This window comes from Microtus ochrogaster, chromosome 10, assembly GCF_000317375.1.
Source record: "Microtus ochrogaster isolate Prairie Vole_2 chromosome 10, MicOch1.0, whole genome shotgun sequence".
NCBI classification, from domain to species: Eukaryota; Metazoa; Chordata; class Mammalia; order Rodentia; family Cricetidae; genus Microtus; species Microtus ochrogaster.
In genome coordinates, this window is record NC_022016.1 from 10,668,907 (window position 1) to 10,687,706 (window position 18,800).

At 41.1% G+C, this 18,800-nt stretch overlaps 1 protein-coding gene across 8 annotated transcripts in view; it reads right to left on the reverse strand.

Moving 5' to 3' along the window:
* Nucleotides 1-1,227: 1,227 nt before the first annotated feature.
* Tle1 (transducin like enhancer of split 1) overlaps nucleotides 1,228-18,800 on the reverse strand; it is an 89,968-nt gene continuing 72,395 nt past the window's right edge. For all 8 annotated transcript variants that reach the window (XM_026782165.1, XM_026782164.1, XM_005352651.3 and 5 more), the window contains 6 exons: nucleotides 9,102-9,351; nucleotides 8,064-8,311; nucleotides 5,683-5,830; nucleotides 3,574-3,724; nucleotides 1,899-1,975; nucleotides 1,228-1,799 (listed from right to left, as the gene is read on the reverse strand). In XM_026782165.1, coding sequence (XP_026637966.1) covers nucleotides 1,692-1,799; nucleotides 1,899-1,975; nucleotides 3,574-3,724; nucleotides 5,683-5,830; nucleotides 8,064-8,311; nucleotides 9,102-9,351 — 982 coding nt within the window. In that variant the 3' untranslated portion in view covers nucleotides 1,228-1,691. The remainder of the gene's footprint in view (nucleotides 1,800-1,898; nucleotides 1,976-3,573; nucleotides 3,725-5,682; nucleotides 5,831-8,063; nucleotides 8,312-9,101; nucleotides 9,352-18,800) is intronic.

The window sequence follows — 18,800 nt, forward strand, 5'->3', positions numbered from 1 at the left end:
AATAAATAAATAAATAAATTGGGGGGGGAGGGAGGGTGAAAACTAATGTTTTAAAGATATAAAAAGATCTTGATAAATGAAAAGCATAAAGAACTGCTAACTCACTGAATTGTAAGAAAACAAGGACATGGAAAATTCCTTAGTTACTGGTACTTACCAGCCATTATTTTCTAGCACATAGTAGTAAACAGCAGTATATAAAGCAGGAGTTGTGTAGCCTCTTCAAAAGAAAACATGTTGGTAACTTATTAAGAGCCCAGCATTACAGATATCACCTAATCAAATTGGTAAAAGCTTCTCTATAAAAATAAAGACAAAAGATTAATGACACACTGCAATGTCCAGAGCTGCAGGGACAGTCTTAATGAGATGAACTGGGCAAGGTTTGCTGGAGTAAGTAAATTAGCATAATAGATCACGTAAGTACTAATGAGACATAACCAGCTGACTTTCCACCTCACTTTTCCAGGGACATGAACTCCACAGCTTCCCGAACAGCACACATCATAAAACAAAACATAAATCATCTATACATTTCTTGAAACAAAAGGGAAAGAATATAGGTAAGAAAAGATTGGGACTTCCTAAGAAAAACAGATTCTGCCTCTCAGTGAGACAGCAGGAAAAGGCAGAACTTTAATTTGTGACCTTGAAAAAAAGCGTATGTATTTGCTCTCATACACACAATCTAGAATTAACCATAAATATAACTCACACTTATGCAATATGAAAGCAGAAGAGGGTCTCTTTTGGGTGAGGAAAGAGAAGACAGTAGGGATGAATGTGTGAAACAGGTTTGTTACATTATCTAAACTTAAAAAAGGCCAGGAAAGGTGGCGCACACTTGTAATCCCAGTTGAGGCAAGAGGATTGCTACCTGTTCAAAGTGAGCCTGTGATATGAAGTAAGACCCCATGCTAAAAACAAAATAAAAATCATGATAATAGTTTGTGAGTTTTAATCCTAAGTCTCAAAGAATGAGTATCAAAGTAATTTCAATTTCTTCTATTAAAGCTGTCATTCACTGATAGTTCCAGTTCTGATCCTTAGTCTCTGGTGATCCACAAGGACTTGACACGATCAGTCCCAACACAGCAGACGACCATGTCAGATACGTGTGTGCAAAGACAAGAGCACTGAGAACTTACCTACACGTGCATGGACTTTACTCTCAAAACCCAAATCCAAAGTGTTGATTAAAAACAATCAAGGAGGAAGACCACTTACTGGTACTAAAGGCTTTACTGTAATAAACCAAATATATTTACAATTTATACAAATGTTGAACCAACAAAAATACAAAAAAAAATCACAAGATGCAAAATCAAGAAACAAGTTCGTTGGAGACACCACTGCTCTACAGAGGACTCAACGTGAAGTAAACTGCAAGGAACAGAAAAGTAAGCTCACAGTTGGGGCAAGGTGTGACTGACAGGCAGCAGCTTGCTCCTCTAGCCCACATTTGTGGCCTCTGTATGGTTGTGGTGTCCAAAGGTAGACAGGTGACTGTCTATTCATAGACTTGTTGCCTTTTCTTTGTAGACTCAAAGCAGTTCAGTGTCAGCGTTTGGAAACAGATTTCTTCGAATGTTTTTGTTTGTTTGTTTGTTCTTTTTAATTATAACTTTTCTATTTCTACAAATTTCAAACATTTGGCCCAATTCAACTGTAAATACGAAGCCATAGTGTTTTCAGTAGATGACTTCATACACGGTAGCCTTTTTGTCCCCTGAGCCAGTGACTATGTATTTATCATCCACAGAGATGTCACAGCTAAGCACTGATGAGGATTCTTTGGACTGTAAGAAAAAACAACAGGCAGAGGATATTTAATGTGTTCCATTTTAAGGTAACCTCATTAGTTGTTTCAAAGGACACAAGGTAGCACACTTCTGTACCTGGAATATGCTGGCTCCGTACGGTGTCCGCCAGGCATTGAGGAGGTTGTCTTTTCCAGTACTCACAAACCACTTGCCTAGGATTAGCAAAGGAACATATAACTTCAGCAATATTAAAATTTCCCCTGTTGGAATTAATTGTAATACAGCACTGTTTTGTGTGTGTGTGTGTGTGTGTGTGTGTGTGTGTGTGTGTGTGTGTGCGCGTGCGTATGTGCACGTGCACAAACAGGTCAGGAGGCATGTGTGAAGGTGAAGAGGACAGCTTGTGGACTTGGATCTCTTTCCCCCTTTCTGAGGCAGGGTCTCTATTACTGTTTCTATTGCTGCCCTATTAGCTTCTGGCTTCCATTCTCCTGTTTCAGCTTACTCTCAGCTCACTGTAGCAGTTTGGGATTATAGGTGTTCCCTAGCTCATCTAGCTTTTTAACATGGATTTCAAAGACTGAACTCAGGTCACGAAGCTTGAATAATAAGTGCTTTTACCCATGGAATGTGGAATGATCTAGTTGGCCCAAAAGAGTTTTGTTTTTTTGTTTTTGTTTTTTTCTGAGACACAGTTTCTGTGTAACAACCCTGGCTGTCCTAGACCTCTTTGTAAACCAGGCTGGTCTTGAACTCACAGAGATTCACCTGCCTCTGCCTCCTACGTGCTGGGATTAATGTTGTGGACTACCACGCCTTGCTCAAAAGAGAACATTTTTAACATGTGAAGTATAATGTCCAAAGGGTTGGTCTATAAAATCCAAGTAAGTTCCTTGGTGTGATCCTGTTTGTAACCAAAAATTGTCAAAGGGCTGAGGAGACGGCTAAATATCTGCAAGCTTGTCCATGAGTTCAGATTTCTGGCATGTAACCTTGTGTACTTGGAATCCAACTCCCAGAGATAAGTTGGGGAAGGGCATAGAACAGGTAAGCATTGTGCACTTGCTGGCCATCTAGCAAGCTCAAAGTTTAGTGAAAAGCCTTCCTCAAAATCAAGATGATGAGAGGCTTTAGGATAAATGATGAAGACCACAGGCTTCTACACCCACCTGAGCTTGTTGTGTGTGTGAGCACGTGTGTGTGTGTGTGTGTGTGCTAGTACAATGAGTCATTTAATACTTTATTCAGAATCACAGCCATTTTCAGTCTTATGGAAATAATAAGAGCAAAAAGAATTAAATACTGAACTTATGTGAAATGTTTGTCATATCAGATACCTATAGAACGTCCAATTTGGGTTAGTTACACATTCACCCATCTATTCTCACTGCTAATGAACAAATATATGACCATTCGAAGCACAAAGACAGTCTCCTCATAGACTTTCCTTTCTGTTCTCATTCAGAGGAAAAGAGTCTGGGTGCAGCTAACCATACATCTGCCCCTGTATCCTCAGTATAGTCAGCACATAGTGATTCCCACCATTCTTGAGCACTAACAATTACCCCCACCCCTACCACAAAACAAGTTGTGCTCAAAGCTTATTTCAGTGCCTGCTGACTTTTCTCAAATTAACAAAGCAGGCTGAGACAGACATTGCTCGCCTCTGAGGGTCAACAGAATTATAAATTAGAATTACTGCATCCAGCTGCACGGAAAGGAACATTTTCCCCCTCAGACACCATCTCTAACCATGCTTTTAAGAAGTATTTTCCATTCAGGCCACTGACAGTCTTGCGGCTAAACTCACCACAATAAGCAAATTTTAGGGACAACACGCAGCTCTCATGAAGGTGCAGCTGGTACTTGTCAGGCTTGTTCACGTGCAGAACTTCCACGTTGCTGCTTTCCATCCCCACAGCAAGCCACTCCCCAGTTGGGCAGTATCCCAAGGAGAAGATCTGTTATAAGTAGGATGAGATCACTGATGATTTTACTCAATAAATTAAGAAAGTGAAAAGGCACAAGGGATGGCAAATCGAGGTTTAATTAGCCAGCTCCAGTCTGGAAGAGGCATGAGATGCAGCAAAACCCAGGACCCTCTACTGAACAAGCCGAAGACTGAACAGTTTCATCCATGCTGTGAAGTAAGAAATTATCCTGGAGAATGGCATTAAAAGTTATCATAAAGATATACTAACTGACATACTTGTGCAAGAAAAGATGATGTCTAGAATCTGAAATCCAGTGTTTGGAGTGAGGACAGCAGAACAGACTGGCCAGCTGCTGGCAACTGCTTAGGAGAGGTAATGCACACAGCTAACTCTGTACTTGTTACAGGCTTACATACATTTGACATTTATGACCATTAAACATTTTCAAAAGTATAAAAATGGTGACCAAAAATAATATCCTGAGTATTCTACAGAAGGATAGATCAGGAAATATAAAAACAAAATACTAGTAGTCACCAAAAATCAGTATTTAGTGAGCAACTGTTGAACTGGGTTGTCCTATAGATATGCCTGTGAAGGATTTCTTAGTTTTTGCATTATTTAAGTAGAAAGACCCCAAATATAAGTCACCACTTCATAGGCTGAACCTTGGACTGTATTTTGGACATAAAGATTGTGCTAGCGTGTGTGCAATACTTTCTTCCTCTCTGCTCCTTGACTATGGATGCCAGGTGACCAGCTATCTCAAGCTCCTGGCACTGGAACTTATGACAAAGGCTGCCTGTAATATGGAATAGTCATCTGAAATAAACCCTTTTCCTTTAAGCTGCTTTTGTCATGGTATGTTATCAAAGCAACAGAAATGAGATTTTTACCCTATGTTTTATTTTATTACTAGTAAACAAGCAAGCAAATAAACACCGAGTAGTAACAAAAGAACAACTCTAACCATGATGAAGGCACCAGAAAAGCGCAAGCACTGCCTTAGCCCAGGAAGTCTAGATCCAGACATGTGACATCTGATTACTTCCCAAAAGTTACTATGTCTTTATATTGCTTTAAAACTCCAGTTAGTAATAACAGACATCTTCAAGTCTAGTACTCCGTAGGACTGCCTTGCATTTGAAGCTAGTCTGAAGATAGTCTACAGAATCAGAACCTATCTTAAAACAAAACAAAATACTCCAAGCAAAGATCTAGTTGGTCATATTTTTTTCTATTTAAGAACATTTTTACACTATGTATTCTGATCATTTTCCCCTCTACCATCTCCACAAAGATGCTTTTCACCTCCTTACCCACCCACCCTCCCTACCCACTTTTACATTCTCTTAAACACACATACACAAACACAAAAACACCAATAAGACAAAAATGCCCAAACAAAACAAAAAGCATACCCCTACAAAACCCGGAGTCTGAGGTATGGGGCCTGCCCAGAGTTCAGGAGATCTACGTGGCAATGCTCCACTGGAGAACACTGATTTTCCTTTGCTAGTGAATATCAAAATTACAAATAGCTTTTTAGTTAGGGATGGGACCCAATGTCCATTTGCCCCCTTAATGCTGGGACTTCGCCATGATTGTTTTCAAGGTTAAGAAATGAGATGGGTATCCATATGATCTTAGATTTCTTAAAACAAATCAATATTCATTCCACACTCATTCTGCATTTGATAGTGAGAATATAAACACAACAAACTATATCCTGCTGAAGGAAACATGTATATTCTCTACTGCATAAACTCCTTTTACCAAAACTATGTGTACATAGGCATCTTAATGTTTTGTAACTGTTCCCTCCTTCGGCAGGGGCAGATGAAGAAGGTGCTGTACTCTATGGTTTTAAGCATGTCACTTTAAATTTAATGTAGATCTGTTTATCTGGCTGCCCTGATGCTGCGGTGGGAGAATGATCCATACAAGCCCTCTGACTCCACAGCAGGCTGGAGCCAAGCACTCACCTGGGATGTGAAGTCATGCTGCTGTAGCTGCCGCCCTTCTCTCAGGTCCCAAGACCTCACAGTGTTATCCAAACCGCCTGTCCAGAGCTTGGTGCCATCATTAGAAATGTCAATACAGCTGGCTCCGTCTGTGTGGCCCTGGAATTGCCTGATAAAACAAACCAGACTGAATAATGATTTCCTGCCAGAGCTCAAAGTAAACACTGTTGTGTTGTTGGTTTTGGACTCACTGTGTGTCATCTCAGTGTCTGTTGGTGTGCAATATCAAACTAACCTTCCCCCGAGGAGCACAGGAAACAGCCCCTGCAGGCTCTGTTTCTTTTTTCAAGATCCAAGGCCTAAAGAAATGGAATGGCATTGCAGGCTGCTGCCAGAAGAAAAGTATGCTACTAGGGCCACCTCTGATAAATAGGCCCAGTGAAACTCTTCCAAGGTCTGGAAAAGAGTTTAAGTACTAAAAGACAATAAAGATAGACAAACAAAACCCAAATCATTTCCTTAAGGAATAAAAACCTGTCCGTCAGTGGCCGAGGTTTGAACCCACAGAAAGGAAAAGGCTTATTCCAAGAACACACATTCAGAAGAGAACTGACCAGCAGTGCCCTTTCTGCTAGCACAGTGTGAGCTCTCCTGTGTACTCAACCTTGCCATTCTGAATCAGAAAGGGCCTTGCATTAGGAAATGTGGACTTCCAGAGACCAAGGGTCAAGCACGCCTCTTGACCTCAGAGGTGCTAGGTAGAGACAAAGAAAAGGACTGAGGACAACAGACACTTGCCAGATCCCACCCCCAATGCAAAGCTTTCTTTATAGGGGACACTCATGCAACGTCCAAAGAGCATTCAAATCAACTGGATGGCAGGGATTTTTGACCCCTGAAAGGGCATGAGGCAATAAGACAGGCTGGCAGTGGAGAGAGCAACATGAGCACAGAAGGGTCTGGGATTGGCAGATGGGGAGGGTACATGCAGTGACTCTCACAAACGTGACTCTACATGCTGAGCATGCACTGGCCAGGGCAGATCAGAGAGGTCAGGACCCACCTTCAGAACCAGGAAAGACCCAGCATAGAACTGCTTAGGAATTTCAATGCCAAGAAGGTCCTTTCTTTCTCTAGGCCCCCCATACCTTATTGCCACAGAGCGCCAAGCTTAGAATTTAAAAGTGTAAGGGAAGGAAGAAAATCACCACTGCTGCCCCGAATTCTCAGCCAAGATATGAGCCAGAAATCGTTCTCTCACAAATTCAATCTCTAGTTCAGGTCCTGTCCCAACTAGTCCCCTCACCCCACACATGCCCAGTACTCCTGCGGTTGCCCAGAAAGTGAACCTCAACAGGGCTAACAGGCCTCTCTATGATCACCACAGGCTGAAGGAGTCCTTGTGGTACCTTTCTTTTCTTCAAACAACTGTCACAACCTTTTTCCTTCATCCTGACTTCTTACCACCTCTTCAGCTGAGTTAATTATTAGTTCTTTATGCCAAACATCTCTCCCTAAGGACTATCAGCACTAGATGGGTGCTGCTCCAGCCTCCCCCTTCTTGCATACTCTACTGTGACTGCCAAATTGTTGACTGTTGAGAATATGCTGTGTCATAGAGCAGCCACCGGCCACACATGGTCAGTCCAAATTAAAAGACATATAAAACAAACCTGCCCCCACCCCATATATATATGATTGGTGCTTCTCCAGGCAGCCAGCATACAGAATGCCAGACCTGACTACAGGGCCAATGCAAAGTAACTTCTGTGCCTGGGTTCCTCATCTATAAAGTAGAGGTTAGCAATACAGACAGATGAGATTTAAAATCCTCCTGTTTCCATTTCCCAAAGGCTGGGGTAATAGGCCTTTACCACTACACTTGACTTAAGTGCTTACTCTTAAACATAGTTTTTTGGAGCACCTCTGGTATGAGCACTAAATGGAGCCAGATTAGCTGCTGAGGGAAGAGGAAGAATCTAGAAGCCTAGCAGAAGCCCATGTGTTCCCAAGAGCAATGACCCTCTTAGTTAGCTACAGAAATATAGATACTTTAAAGCCATTTTGTGCTTTCAATTCATGGAAGCTCATTTTTAATATTCTTTTGTTGTCTTGTGTCAGTAGATTTCCGTTCGCACAAACAAGACTCTGGCCAAGCTCAAAACATCTACATTAGAGGCCCTTGTGTTGTCATTTATTCCACATAATATTGTTCCTTGACAAAGCAAGATCTTTCATCTCAATGTGGACCAAAGAATGGGAACGTGATGTATTGATGACACTCTGGCATATGGAAAGACTGTATTCCTCACCCACAGCTGGCCACGGTTTGCCTTTGTATCCACACTCAACAAAAGCAGCGTCTTATTTGAGGCTTCCCCTAGGAAGGACCCTGTACTCACCTCACCAGGGTCTGGTTGTGCAGGTCCCACACTGCGATGTTGCCATCACTGCAGCAAGAGAAGCAGACCTTGGAGTCAGGGCTGATGGCCAGGGCATAGCAGGCAGGGGCTGAGGATGTCAGCTCTGCCTTTATGCGAGGAGTTGGAGCTGCCAAGTCCCAGATGGACAAAGTACTGGCTTCCCCTCCTACTATGAGAGTACAGCCATCAGGTAGCAATTTACAGGAACGGATGTAGTTATCTCTATTCTGTGAAATAAAAGAATGTAATTACTGTAGAACATTGTCAACTGATAATACTGTATATTCCTAAATGCTGTTCTGGTTTTTAAACTTCAAAAGAGACGTTTCATGGACATTCTATTTTACAGGAAAGATCAGGGTCCAACTGCTATGGTTTTCTTCCAAAGAGTAAACAAACTCACAGGGCTGCTCAACCGTGTTCGTTCCTGATTTCCAACTGCACAGACAGACCCAAAAGCATACATCTTGTAGATATGTAGGCAATACAGCCGAGTCTGAAGACTGTACAGGTCTAACAATCTTAAGGCAAATGGATGGATGTCTTTAAACTCTCATTGGGGTGGCTGGGTGCTTTGAGAGACAATTGTTTCTATTCCTGTCTTACTGAAGCTATGGAAGGAAGGCAAAATCATCTCCCCCACTTCTTCAACAATACCAAACCTGTTTGGAAGGGTTTTCCTGCCATATTAGCAAATGTTGAAGGTTTGGTATTTACCTGGAATTTACAAAGAAATTTAAAGGTAAGCAGATTGCAGGGATCAAAGTCCAAAAGTACTGTCTTTTCTATTGCATGGGACACCATTTTAGAAAGCATGTCTCAAGAGTGAGCTCCAAACCACCACAAAACATCTCCAAAAACAAACTCATCAACACTAGGACTTAACCCACATAGTAGCAGTAATGGAAACCTGCCCAATTTGGGGGAGGGGGAGGGGCTTGAGCAGCCAACAGAAAACAGAGGGGATTCTATTCCCTCCTAATAGAAGTAAAGCTCAGGCCCCTCATGCTCGCTCACCAGACAATCCAGCTGAGAGACGGGGCTCTTGTTGCCAGGGTGGCTGATGTCCCAGACCTTAACGCAGCCCTTGCCACCTGTGTACACGTGCCTTGTGGGGTTGCTAATGGTCACTGCGCACACCACCTCCCCATGGTTGAGGGTGTTGATCTGCCGAGCATGTCGGGGGATCCCAGGTCCAATGAGGGCATCAGGGGGAAATGGGACAGGCTGCATCTGGCCATCAGCAGTAACATGGAAGGAGTACGCTCTGCATGAAAGAAAAAAAGACAGACTTATCACAAAGGGAGCCATAGCCTGGAGACGGGAAAAGGTGGGAACTTCTTTGTCAAGGCTTCCCCTTTTGAAATTAAAATATACTGAAGAATTTTCTACTGGAAAACATTTAAAGTCTATATTCAAGCTACTATTTTTATAATGTTCTAAAACAGAAAACTCCATTTTAAATATTTTAATACATAAAAATAGTTCTTAAAAATTTTAGAAAGCATTCTCTCAAATCTTGCTATAAAAATGTGTGTCTAAAGTGCCTTGGCCTTCCACATACCTTATATATGATTTCTTAGTATAATTTAAAATACTTAAGATAAAGTCTTTAAGAACTCTAATCACAAAGTAAATAATACCTTAATATTAAAGTAAAAATGAACAACAGCTTTTGGGGCTGGAAGAACACTCAGTGGTTAAGAGTACTGACTGCTCTTGCAGTTCTATTCCCAGCACCTACATGATGTCTCAGAAACATCAGTCACTCTAGTTCTAGGGGCTCCAACACCCTTTTAGTCTCCATGAATACCACATATGTGTGGTATAATTAATAATACATAAACATAATTTTGAAAGACCAAAAAGAGCTTTTTAAAATATACTACTTTAAGTTTTTGACTCAAACTCCTTTTGTATAACCAAAGAAGGGGGAAAAAAAGGTGATTCTTATATCAGATGACAGAGATTTCCTGCCAGCAATTTTTCATATTTACCCAAGAACCACCAGTCCCAGTTTTATTCTGAGGCAAGACACCCAGCTAAATGAGCATCTTCCATGCCTCCCTTTAGTCAGGGCACCACCCTTTAATGAGAGGCAGACAGAACTTGTTGAGGGCATGGTCAACCTAATCCTTTACTTGAAAGAAGAGCAGGAGAGGGGAACATCTGAGAACTTTTTAAAATTTTGCCATGAGCCTAAAATTTAAAAAACACTTCTAAAAATTAAAGTTTGCAAGATTTCAAAAGTGAAGCAAACTGGGGGCAGCTCAGGGCTGGGCCCTTGCTGGGATGTGCAAGGCCTTAGAAGAGATGCCTGTCTTCCCAGGGCCTAACTAAACAAGCTGACTGAACTCAGGAAGCCCTTCAGACTACAAGGTGACTTTGAAGATGGGAAGTAACTGCGGAAGGAGGTAGAAGATGCTGCCCTCGGCTGCTGACTTTCATGAGAAGTCCATGCTATTTGTCTGCTGTTCACTTCCCAAGTAAGCCCAGATGAGCCAGGTACTAGCCATGCAATTTTATCTCTGGCAACAAAATTCAACATGTTTTTTTTTTCTTCCAACATATTATTACTTGACCCCCAAGAGGCAGCCCACAATGGGCATCACAAAACACACAGCAAAGGGACTTTAGAGAACAGCAGGCACACAATGTTTCCACTCCCTTTCCAGGCTGAAAAGTACTGTTTCCCTCCTATCTCGGACACCACAAGATCTAGGAGTTTAAGTCACTGAGCATAAACAAAGCCTGCCAGATTGTTCTATTCCTGCAGCCTACATCTGTAAAAATGTGTCCTTTCTGGATCATGTCCTTGACATTTTAACACATATAAACACCATTAATACTAACACAGTTCTCAGACTTTTATTTTTCTAATAACTCAATTTGTGCAAAACAAAACTGAAAACTTATACTCAACATCAAGTCTCTATGAGACTGCACTCAAAACGAACATTTATCAGCATGGAAATAAAAAAAAAACAAACCAGGCTACTATTCCCCTCCACAGAGGCAGAATATCAAATAAATGAAGACTTTGAAATTTTCCTCCCAAAGGAAAGATCTTACATGTCCACTATTTCCCAGAAAACTGGCTCCAGTGGCTCCTATCCACTGTGATAGGCAAAGAATAATAATGGTTGCTCTGATATTCTGGTTTTTCTTCTTTCCCCTTGCATTATAGAGGATTGAATCCAAAGCCTTATACATGCTGGGCAAGCTCTCTACTGCTGAACTGTTTCTCTAGCTCCTTTTGAAAACGTTTATTTTGAGGCAGAGTCCTACTAAGTCATCCAGGATGGCCTTGAATTTGTCATCTTCCTGTAAAACCTTCCCAATTAGCTAGGGTAGCAGTTGTGTGCCGCCAGATAGTTTAATTTAGTTTGAATTACAGAGCCACAGAATGGGAGGCATGCAGAACTTTCTGGGAGAATATATACATACATACATACACACACACACACACACACATATTTATATATTCACGCCACATGCCTTAGCCCTTGTTTCTTCAATCCTCAAAATCCGTGTTTTTTTTTCAACCCAGCAAAACCCTCTGTATTCTTAATACATAAATATATACGCATATTACAGTTATCTGAATAAAGAACCACACTACTTCTTATGGGATATCTGCAGCTTCAATCAAATAGTACTTTGCTGCTCTTGGAGACAAACCTACCAAAACCCAGAGGTTTGAGTATATAACTCCTGTCCTAGAAGATAACTGGCAGGGCAAAATCCAGTAGTAAGTGATGTAACAGTTCTATTTCATTTCTGTTGGATAAAGTATGCTGACAACAATCACCTAAGAGGAGAAGGTGCACCTGGTTTGCAATTCCATGTTACAACCCACTACTATGGGAAAGTCAAGGGAGGAACTTAAAGCATCATGTCCAGGCAAGAGCATAGAGAATAAACACATGGGCTTTTGCCTCTTAATATTATTGAGGACATCCTTCCTAAAAAATAGAGCTGCTCATAATGGGATTCATATATCAATTAATAATCAAGATAATCTCCCACAGACATGCCTACAGGACAACTATATCTAGATAATTCCTTATTAAGACTCTCTTTCCAGGTGATTCAAAGTGCATCTAGATCTACTATATAGAGTTGAATTATTAACACAGTGACCTCAAATACCACGTACCATGACCCATGGCCAGGGTCCTAAAGAGACAAATGAGTATTCAATTGGTGCAGAAGAAACACTGCCATAAACGACACAACTAGATTTCACTATTTTTAAAGAATGGTGGTTGCGATGTAGGGAGAAGCTGCCCATCTGAATTTCTGACTAGAAGAGCAATGGCAGAGCACAGGCAGAGGATGAATTCTCTTTATGCCGTCAATCAAGATGAAAACCTACAGGTGAGAAAAAATTTCATCAGGTGCTCTTTCAGCAATTTCAGATTTTCAGGGGGAGGCTATTTTATCTCCAATTAGATTCCTGTTAATTACAGACTTAAATGTTTAAGATTAATAAAGTATCTGTACCAAGTAAAGATAGGAAATGGTCTGCTAGTCTTTGGGTGACCCATTTCCCAGATGTGTTCTTCTTACAACATGGGGGCCAGTAAGCATCATACTGTGGCCATTTAAAATGGATTCACAGTGCAATGAGAGCTATGAACACCCATCTGCCCATGGGAAGCCCATACGAATGCTAATACATCAGTCCTAGGGACCTGAGAGTAAGCAGGGCAGCCCAATGAGCTAGAGCCTGGGCAAATGAACAACCAGAACACACAGGCAATGAGCTCTCCTAAAGGGATCCATATGGAAAAAAACAAGAAGGAAACAGAGATGGTTGGAATCATTCACCCACAAAAATAACAGAAACTTTCCACAACCCATGTCTTGACAATGTTAGAGACCCCAAAGGAGATTTATCTTCTCTATGGGTGAGGAATGAGGCATAACAACACCAATTAGGGTGGAGAATTTGCAAACAGGGAACACAACTGTGGTTCCTTATCCCACGGGGATACATTTCTGGGCCCCAGATGAATGCCTTAAAAACAAACAAACAAAACAGAACAAAAACCACCACACTATAGCTTCCCAAAACAAAATCTATGGTGAATTTTAACTTAAAAATCATTAAGAATAAGACAGTAATAATGTAATAACAAGTATCACACATTCTAATCAAATTATGAGCACCACCCTTACACTCTGAGTCCACTATTACTAAAGACACAAACAACACCAAAATGCACAAACCACAACAGATGACCTTGACTGGGATGGCACCACTCAGGGGGCAGAGGTAAGGGAACCCTGAATTTGAGCTTAGATTGGGTAGTGTAGCAAGATTGTGACCCACTGTATATCCATTCACTGTATATGGAGCAGAACCAAGGGACAAGAGAGCAACTGATTTCCCATGTGAAATGAAGCAAATCTACTTACTACTCAGAATGCCAGAATCTAATTTCTAAGTGTCATATACCAAAACATACACACTTACACATATTCCCTCTCTAAATGCATGAATAAAACCTGTTTGTTTATACTGATAATAATTTCAGACTGCACTTGACCTGAAACTGTAGATAAGTGATGACTATACTGTGAGTATATTTAGACCTCAACTCCAGATGCGGTCAGACAAAAGAATGGCTTATGTTTATACAAACTTAGTGATAGGCAAAATGCATAGGTTAGGAATTGGTTCCCCTCATGACTGAAGTGACAAGCAGAGATTTGGAGAGGATTCACATTGCTCCTCAGTCTGAGCAGTGTTCTAAGAGGTAGGTATCGGCAGTAAAAGGCAATTGAGGGGTACACACAACACATGCACTGCTCTGCACCTGCATTACACCTGCACAATTGATGACTTTGATTTTTCAAGAAAAGGTAGATAGAAGGTCTCCTAACCAACCCACCCACCATATTATGTAGAGAGACCCCGCCTTTTGGGGCGGGACAGCCTCGGGCGAATGTTTTTACTAATTAATTGGGATGCGCAGAGACTGGAGCCGCTTCCTGTTTCCGGTTTCCGGTGGATAACTGAACTCCGGGTGTGTGAGTGTGCTTTTATATTAAAATTGTATCTTCTTGTACCGACTGGCCTGGATTAATTAAATTCGCCTTCAATATTAAGTCCATGACCAGGTTGAGATCCCAGACTTTTCTGTTAAATGGACCTGACTTGCACCAAGTGTGTATGGTTTAACTCACCAGTTAGTCTGCATCCTATGATGTATCTGTTTCCTGATCCACAGGGCAGATAAACAAACAAAACAATACAACCTAAGCATAGTCTAATTCTAAAAAATTGCTTGACAGCACAGGGGTCTGTGTGTTATTTCAACGGCCCTTAGAACTTAGGGACAGAAGAAAATGGGAACAAGAGAAAGTACCCAGCTACGAGACAGAGCCAGGTGTCTAATCCAGATAGGCTCAGTACAAACGTAGTCCTTAATTTTACTTTAGTAATAAAGCAGCGTCTTTCAGGAGAATGTGAGACCCATCAGGATGGTGGCACTACACTAGACATGGATCCCCAGGGCCAGTACAGTTCAAACACAGCAAGCTAGGTCCAAACACTGAAGGCTGGAGTAATTGGCTCCTAAAACAAATAAGAATTATGTAATTTATGATTTTTGGAAGAATACTCATGGCCTGAAACTAATAAAGTTAATGAGGTTTGAGGCGGAGGCAGTAGCACAGGAGTGCAAAAACATTTCAGTCTTACTAATCTAAGAATTTAAGGGGATAAAGTAAGTCCTAAGTCTATAATGTATCTACTTATAGGACAATCTCCTGCCAATGTAATTTATTTCCACAACTATTTAAGGTCTATAGTAGTTCCCTTTTTTGTCAACATGGCAAAATACTAGCAGACACAACTTACTAAGGAGAGATTTTATTGTTGCTCACAGAAACAGCTAAATGAGTAGAGCTGCCTGGTCCATGGGGACAGGAGCATGCTGTGAGAATTATCCATATGCTGGCAAATCAGGAAGCCAAAATGCTATTTAGGTGGAAACCAAAGGTGCCCATAATCTTTAAGGTTCACCCCCAAACCCACTTCTGCAAACCAGGCCCATTTCCCACTACAACCTCCTCACATAGCACCACCATCTGGGGAACAAATGCTTACTCAAGTCATGAGTCCATGCAGGCTAGCCCACATTCAAACCACAGTGGGATTTATATATACCTCTTTTTTAATGTTTATATAAATTAATTAGACTTTTAAAGACAGTTTTAATCTATAGACAACTCAAGCAGATGTTAAGGAACCCACTTCTGTTTCCTTTTTTAATTGTTCATGCTATCATCATGACCGACAAGCCAGTATCAATATACTGCTATGACCAACTATGTTATTGTCAACCATTATTATAATTAACTAAAGTCCGTGGTTTATAAATGTGGTTCACTGTTGGCACTGTGCATTAAATGATCCTCCAGAAATGTGTGGGGTCATACAGCTACCACATGGAATAATTTCACTGGTCTCAAACGCACCCATCCTTTCTTGACTTTCTTTCCCTATCTAAACCCCTGACAAGCACTGCTCTTTTTATTCTTTATCATTTTTGCCTTTCCAGAATGTTGTGTTATTGAAGTAATATGGTGTGTAGTCAGATTGACTTCTTTCACTTAAGAACACTGCATCTAAAGTTACACCATGTCTTTTTGTGGCTTAGTAGTCTCTTTCTTCTTCATTGATGAATAGCATTCCACTCTCCAAATGAACCACAGTTTATTTATACATTTCCATGTACAAGTGTATCTGGTTTGCTCTCTATATTTCAGCAATTATGAAAAAATTTGCTATAAACATTTGTATGCATGTTTTTGTGTGAATATAAGGTTTGAATTCATTTGGATAAATATGGAGAGAAAAATGTGAACAAGAAATACACAACATATATTTCTACCTCATAAATTCAAAGTCATTCCTGATAAGATAAAGAGGGAGGGATAACCTTAACTACAATCAAAAAGAAGCTCTGCTTCAAGATAACTGGAGAAAGCAAGACACAGGAACTAAAAACACGCTAAACTAAAACTCACACAGCAAAAGCAAAACACCGAACACACACTGTTTTTTAGCAGGCAACAGACTTCAGAAGCCAAATATCACTGTGATGGTCAAGGTTATGTGTCAATCTGCCCAAGCTAGGAAGTGCCCAAATGGTGTAATGTTCTAGCTGTGTCTGGGAGGTGCTTCTGAGATCAGTATCTCATTGGTAGACAGAATAAAACGAATTACCCTCACCAATGCAGCCAGGCAACACAGCGAGGCATTATCCAGCCCACTGAGGGGCCAAAATAGGACAAAAAAAGTTGAGAAAGGGTTAATTCACTCTCTGCTTAGGCTGTCATGTCATCCATCCCTAGTTCACAGGTCAACAAGCTTGGACTAAAACTGCTACCCCCCCCTCATTCCTCCTGCCTTCAAACTCACAGTTGTTCAGTCAGCTTTCTTAGGCTTTCAGCTAACTGATAGGCTACCGGATCTCTCGGTTTTCATAGTCATTCTTCCTAATAAGTTTCCTTCCTCCCTCCATATCATATATTAGTTCTCTTTCTCTGAAGAACCCGAACACAATCATACTAAGTTTGAAAACTAGGTTTTCAAATCCACTAAAAAACAAAAACAAAACAAAAGAAAAAAACAAAAATAAAACTAGCCATCAAACAAGCGAAGTCATCAAAGAAGGCAGAGAGAGACGGAATGGAAGCTGCTGGCACTGAAACCCCTCCTGGCTAGAAGCTACTATAAAACACAGTTTCTTCCTGAGACGTATTTTCTCTCCAATGGCAACATTTTCTTTTCCCTTTAGGCACTACATCCAAAAAGAAATTTAAAAGCCCAATTGAAATACTAACCGAGTGGGCAGAAGACTTCACAATTATGAGCCTGGCCTTCAAAGAAATGGTGAAAGAACCTAACTACCCTATAATCTAAAGGCAAACTACCATTAGTACGAGCTATGATTACCTAAAGGTGCTAGCATTGGGGTGGGGAGCATGGATTTACTCATAGGGAGAAGTGCTACACGAAAAAACAAGCTGCACTTTTAAACTGATCCTCACAGATCTCCTAAAACTAGGAACAGATTCACATTAAACTGACTTACCAATTACATCCTGTTCTAAGCATTTAGAAATATTTAGGATCTTCTTTTACAAACCAACTAAACAAAGTTAGGATTTCCTCTTATAAACCAACTCTAACAGTGAAATGGAAAAACCATTCATCTCCCTTCAAAAAGGATGGATCAAGGGAATCTTACAACATCCTAGGCTCACGTAGACTTATTAAATGCAATGTTTACTACATATTTCTGCTCAAGGGACAAGGAAATTTCAGGAACTTTAATTCTACTAGGAAGAGGACAATAGAAACAGGACTTACACACATGAGAATAATCCAGCGTCAAGGTATGTGTCACAGATCTAACAAAGGGTTATCAGAACAGGAATGCCTATGAGAACACATCTGCAAAGACTCTGTGAGCATGGCACCTGAGAGGGTATTTGATGGGAGAAAACACTTCAGCAGAGCTATGGTTTGGGTAAGCATCCCACCACTGCCCAGCCTAAGCAATGCCCAGTTTAAATGTGGTCCTGTGAGGTGTTAGGAAAGACAGCTGACCATGCACCTGAGGCGGTAATAAGCAGCATCCCTCCATGATTTCTCCTTCCGTTCCCCCTCCAGGTTCCTGTCCTGATTCTCCTCAGTGATATGGTTGGTAGTGTAAGTCAAGTAATAAGCCATTTCCTCTTTCCTCCCCAAGCTTTTTGTTGTTGTAGTCTTTACCACAGCAATAGTAAGCAAACGTGGATGCCATCTAAATAATGCTTCTTTGCAATATTAGTTTGGGGGACTCTTTGTATCATCTCCCATAAAATCAAGTCCTAAATCTTCCCACCTTGCAAGTTATCACCGAAGTCTAGGAATCAATGCTGAAATCGATCAAAATAACCCCTTTTTCCATTCATTTCCCAATACCTCACAGTCCACTACAACTGCTTGCCTTGAATCTAAACTCTATCTCTTACCAACATTCCCTTCTGTGTAAGGTATATGAGTTCTCTGCCTTGATACTTCTGTGCAACTTTCTTTTGAGGAATCTCAGGATTATATAAAACTTAATACAATTTATGTGGTATTCTGTTAGTTTAGTTCTTAAGACAATCATAACAATCACAAAATTACAGTTATGAAGTAGCAACAAAAATAAATTTATGGTTGGGGGTCACCACAACATGAAGAACTGTATTAAAGGGTCGCAGGATTAGGAAGGTTGAGAATCACTGCCCTAAGACCTCAGGGAGAGGACAAATGCCTAGGCCCCATCACACACTTCCTGGGTTGTAAGCTCCTATCTGGGTTCCTACTAACCAGGCAGTAGGTCCCAATGAAAACTGTTTGAGGTGCATAGTAAGGAAGTGACAGTGTCTGGAAACTTGAGGAGACGTGGGGACCTCACACTGCACCCTAACCGAAAAGACTAAAGCAGTAGGTAAAAGGCTGCATGTTGCACTAGAGCCTGTGACCATCACGAGGATGACAGATCAGCAGCAGTCTGGCTTCTGGGGGTATGAATGACAAGGCTGAGAGTTAAACTGCAGCTCACGCGCCTGAGGACAGAGGCGTGCTGATGTATGGAGAGGCTAGCAGAATCAACTTGATACAGATCTGTACCACAGATGTGAATGTCCCTCCAGCCCGGTTAA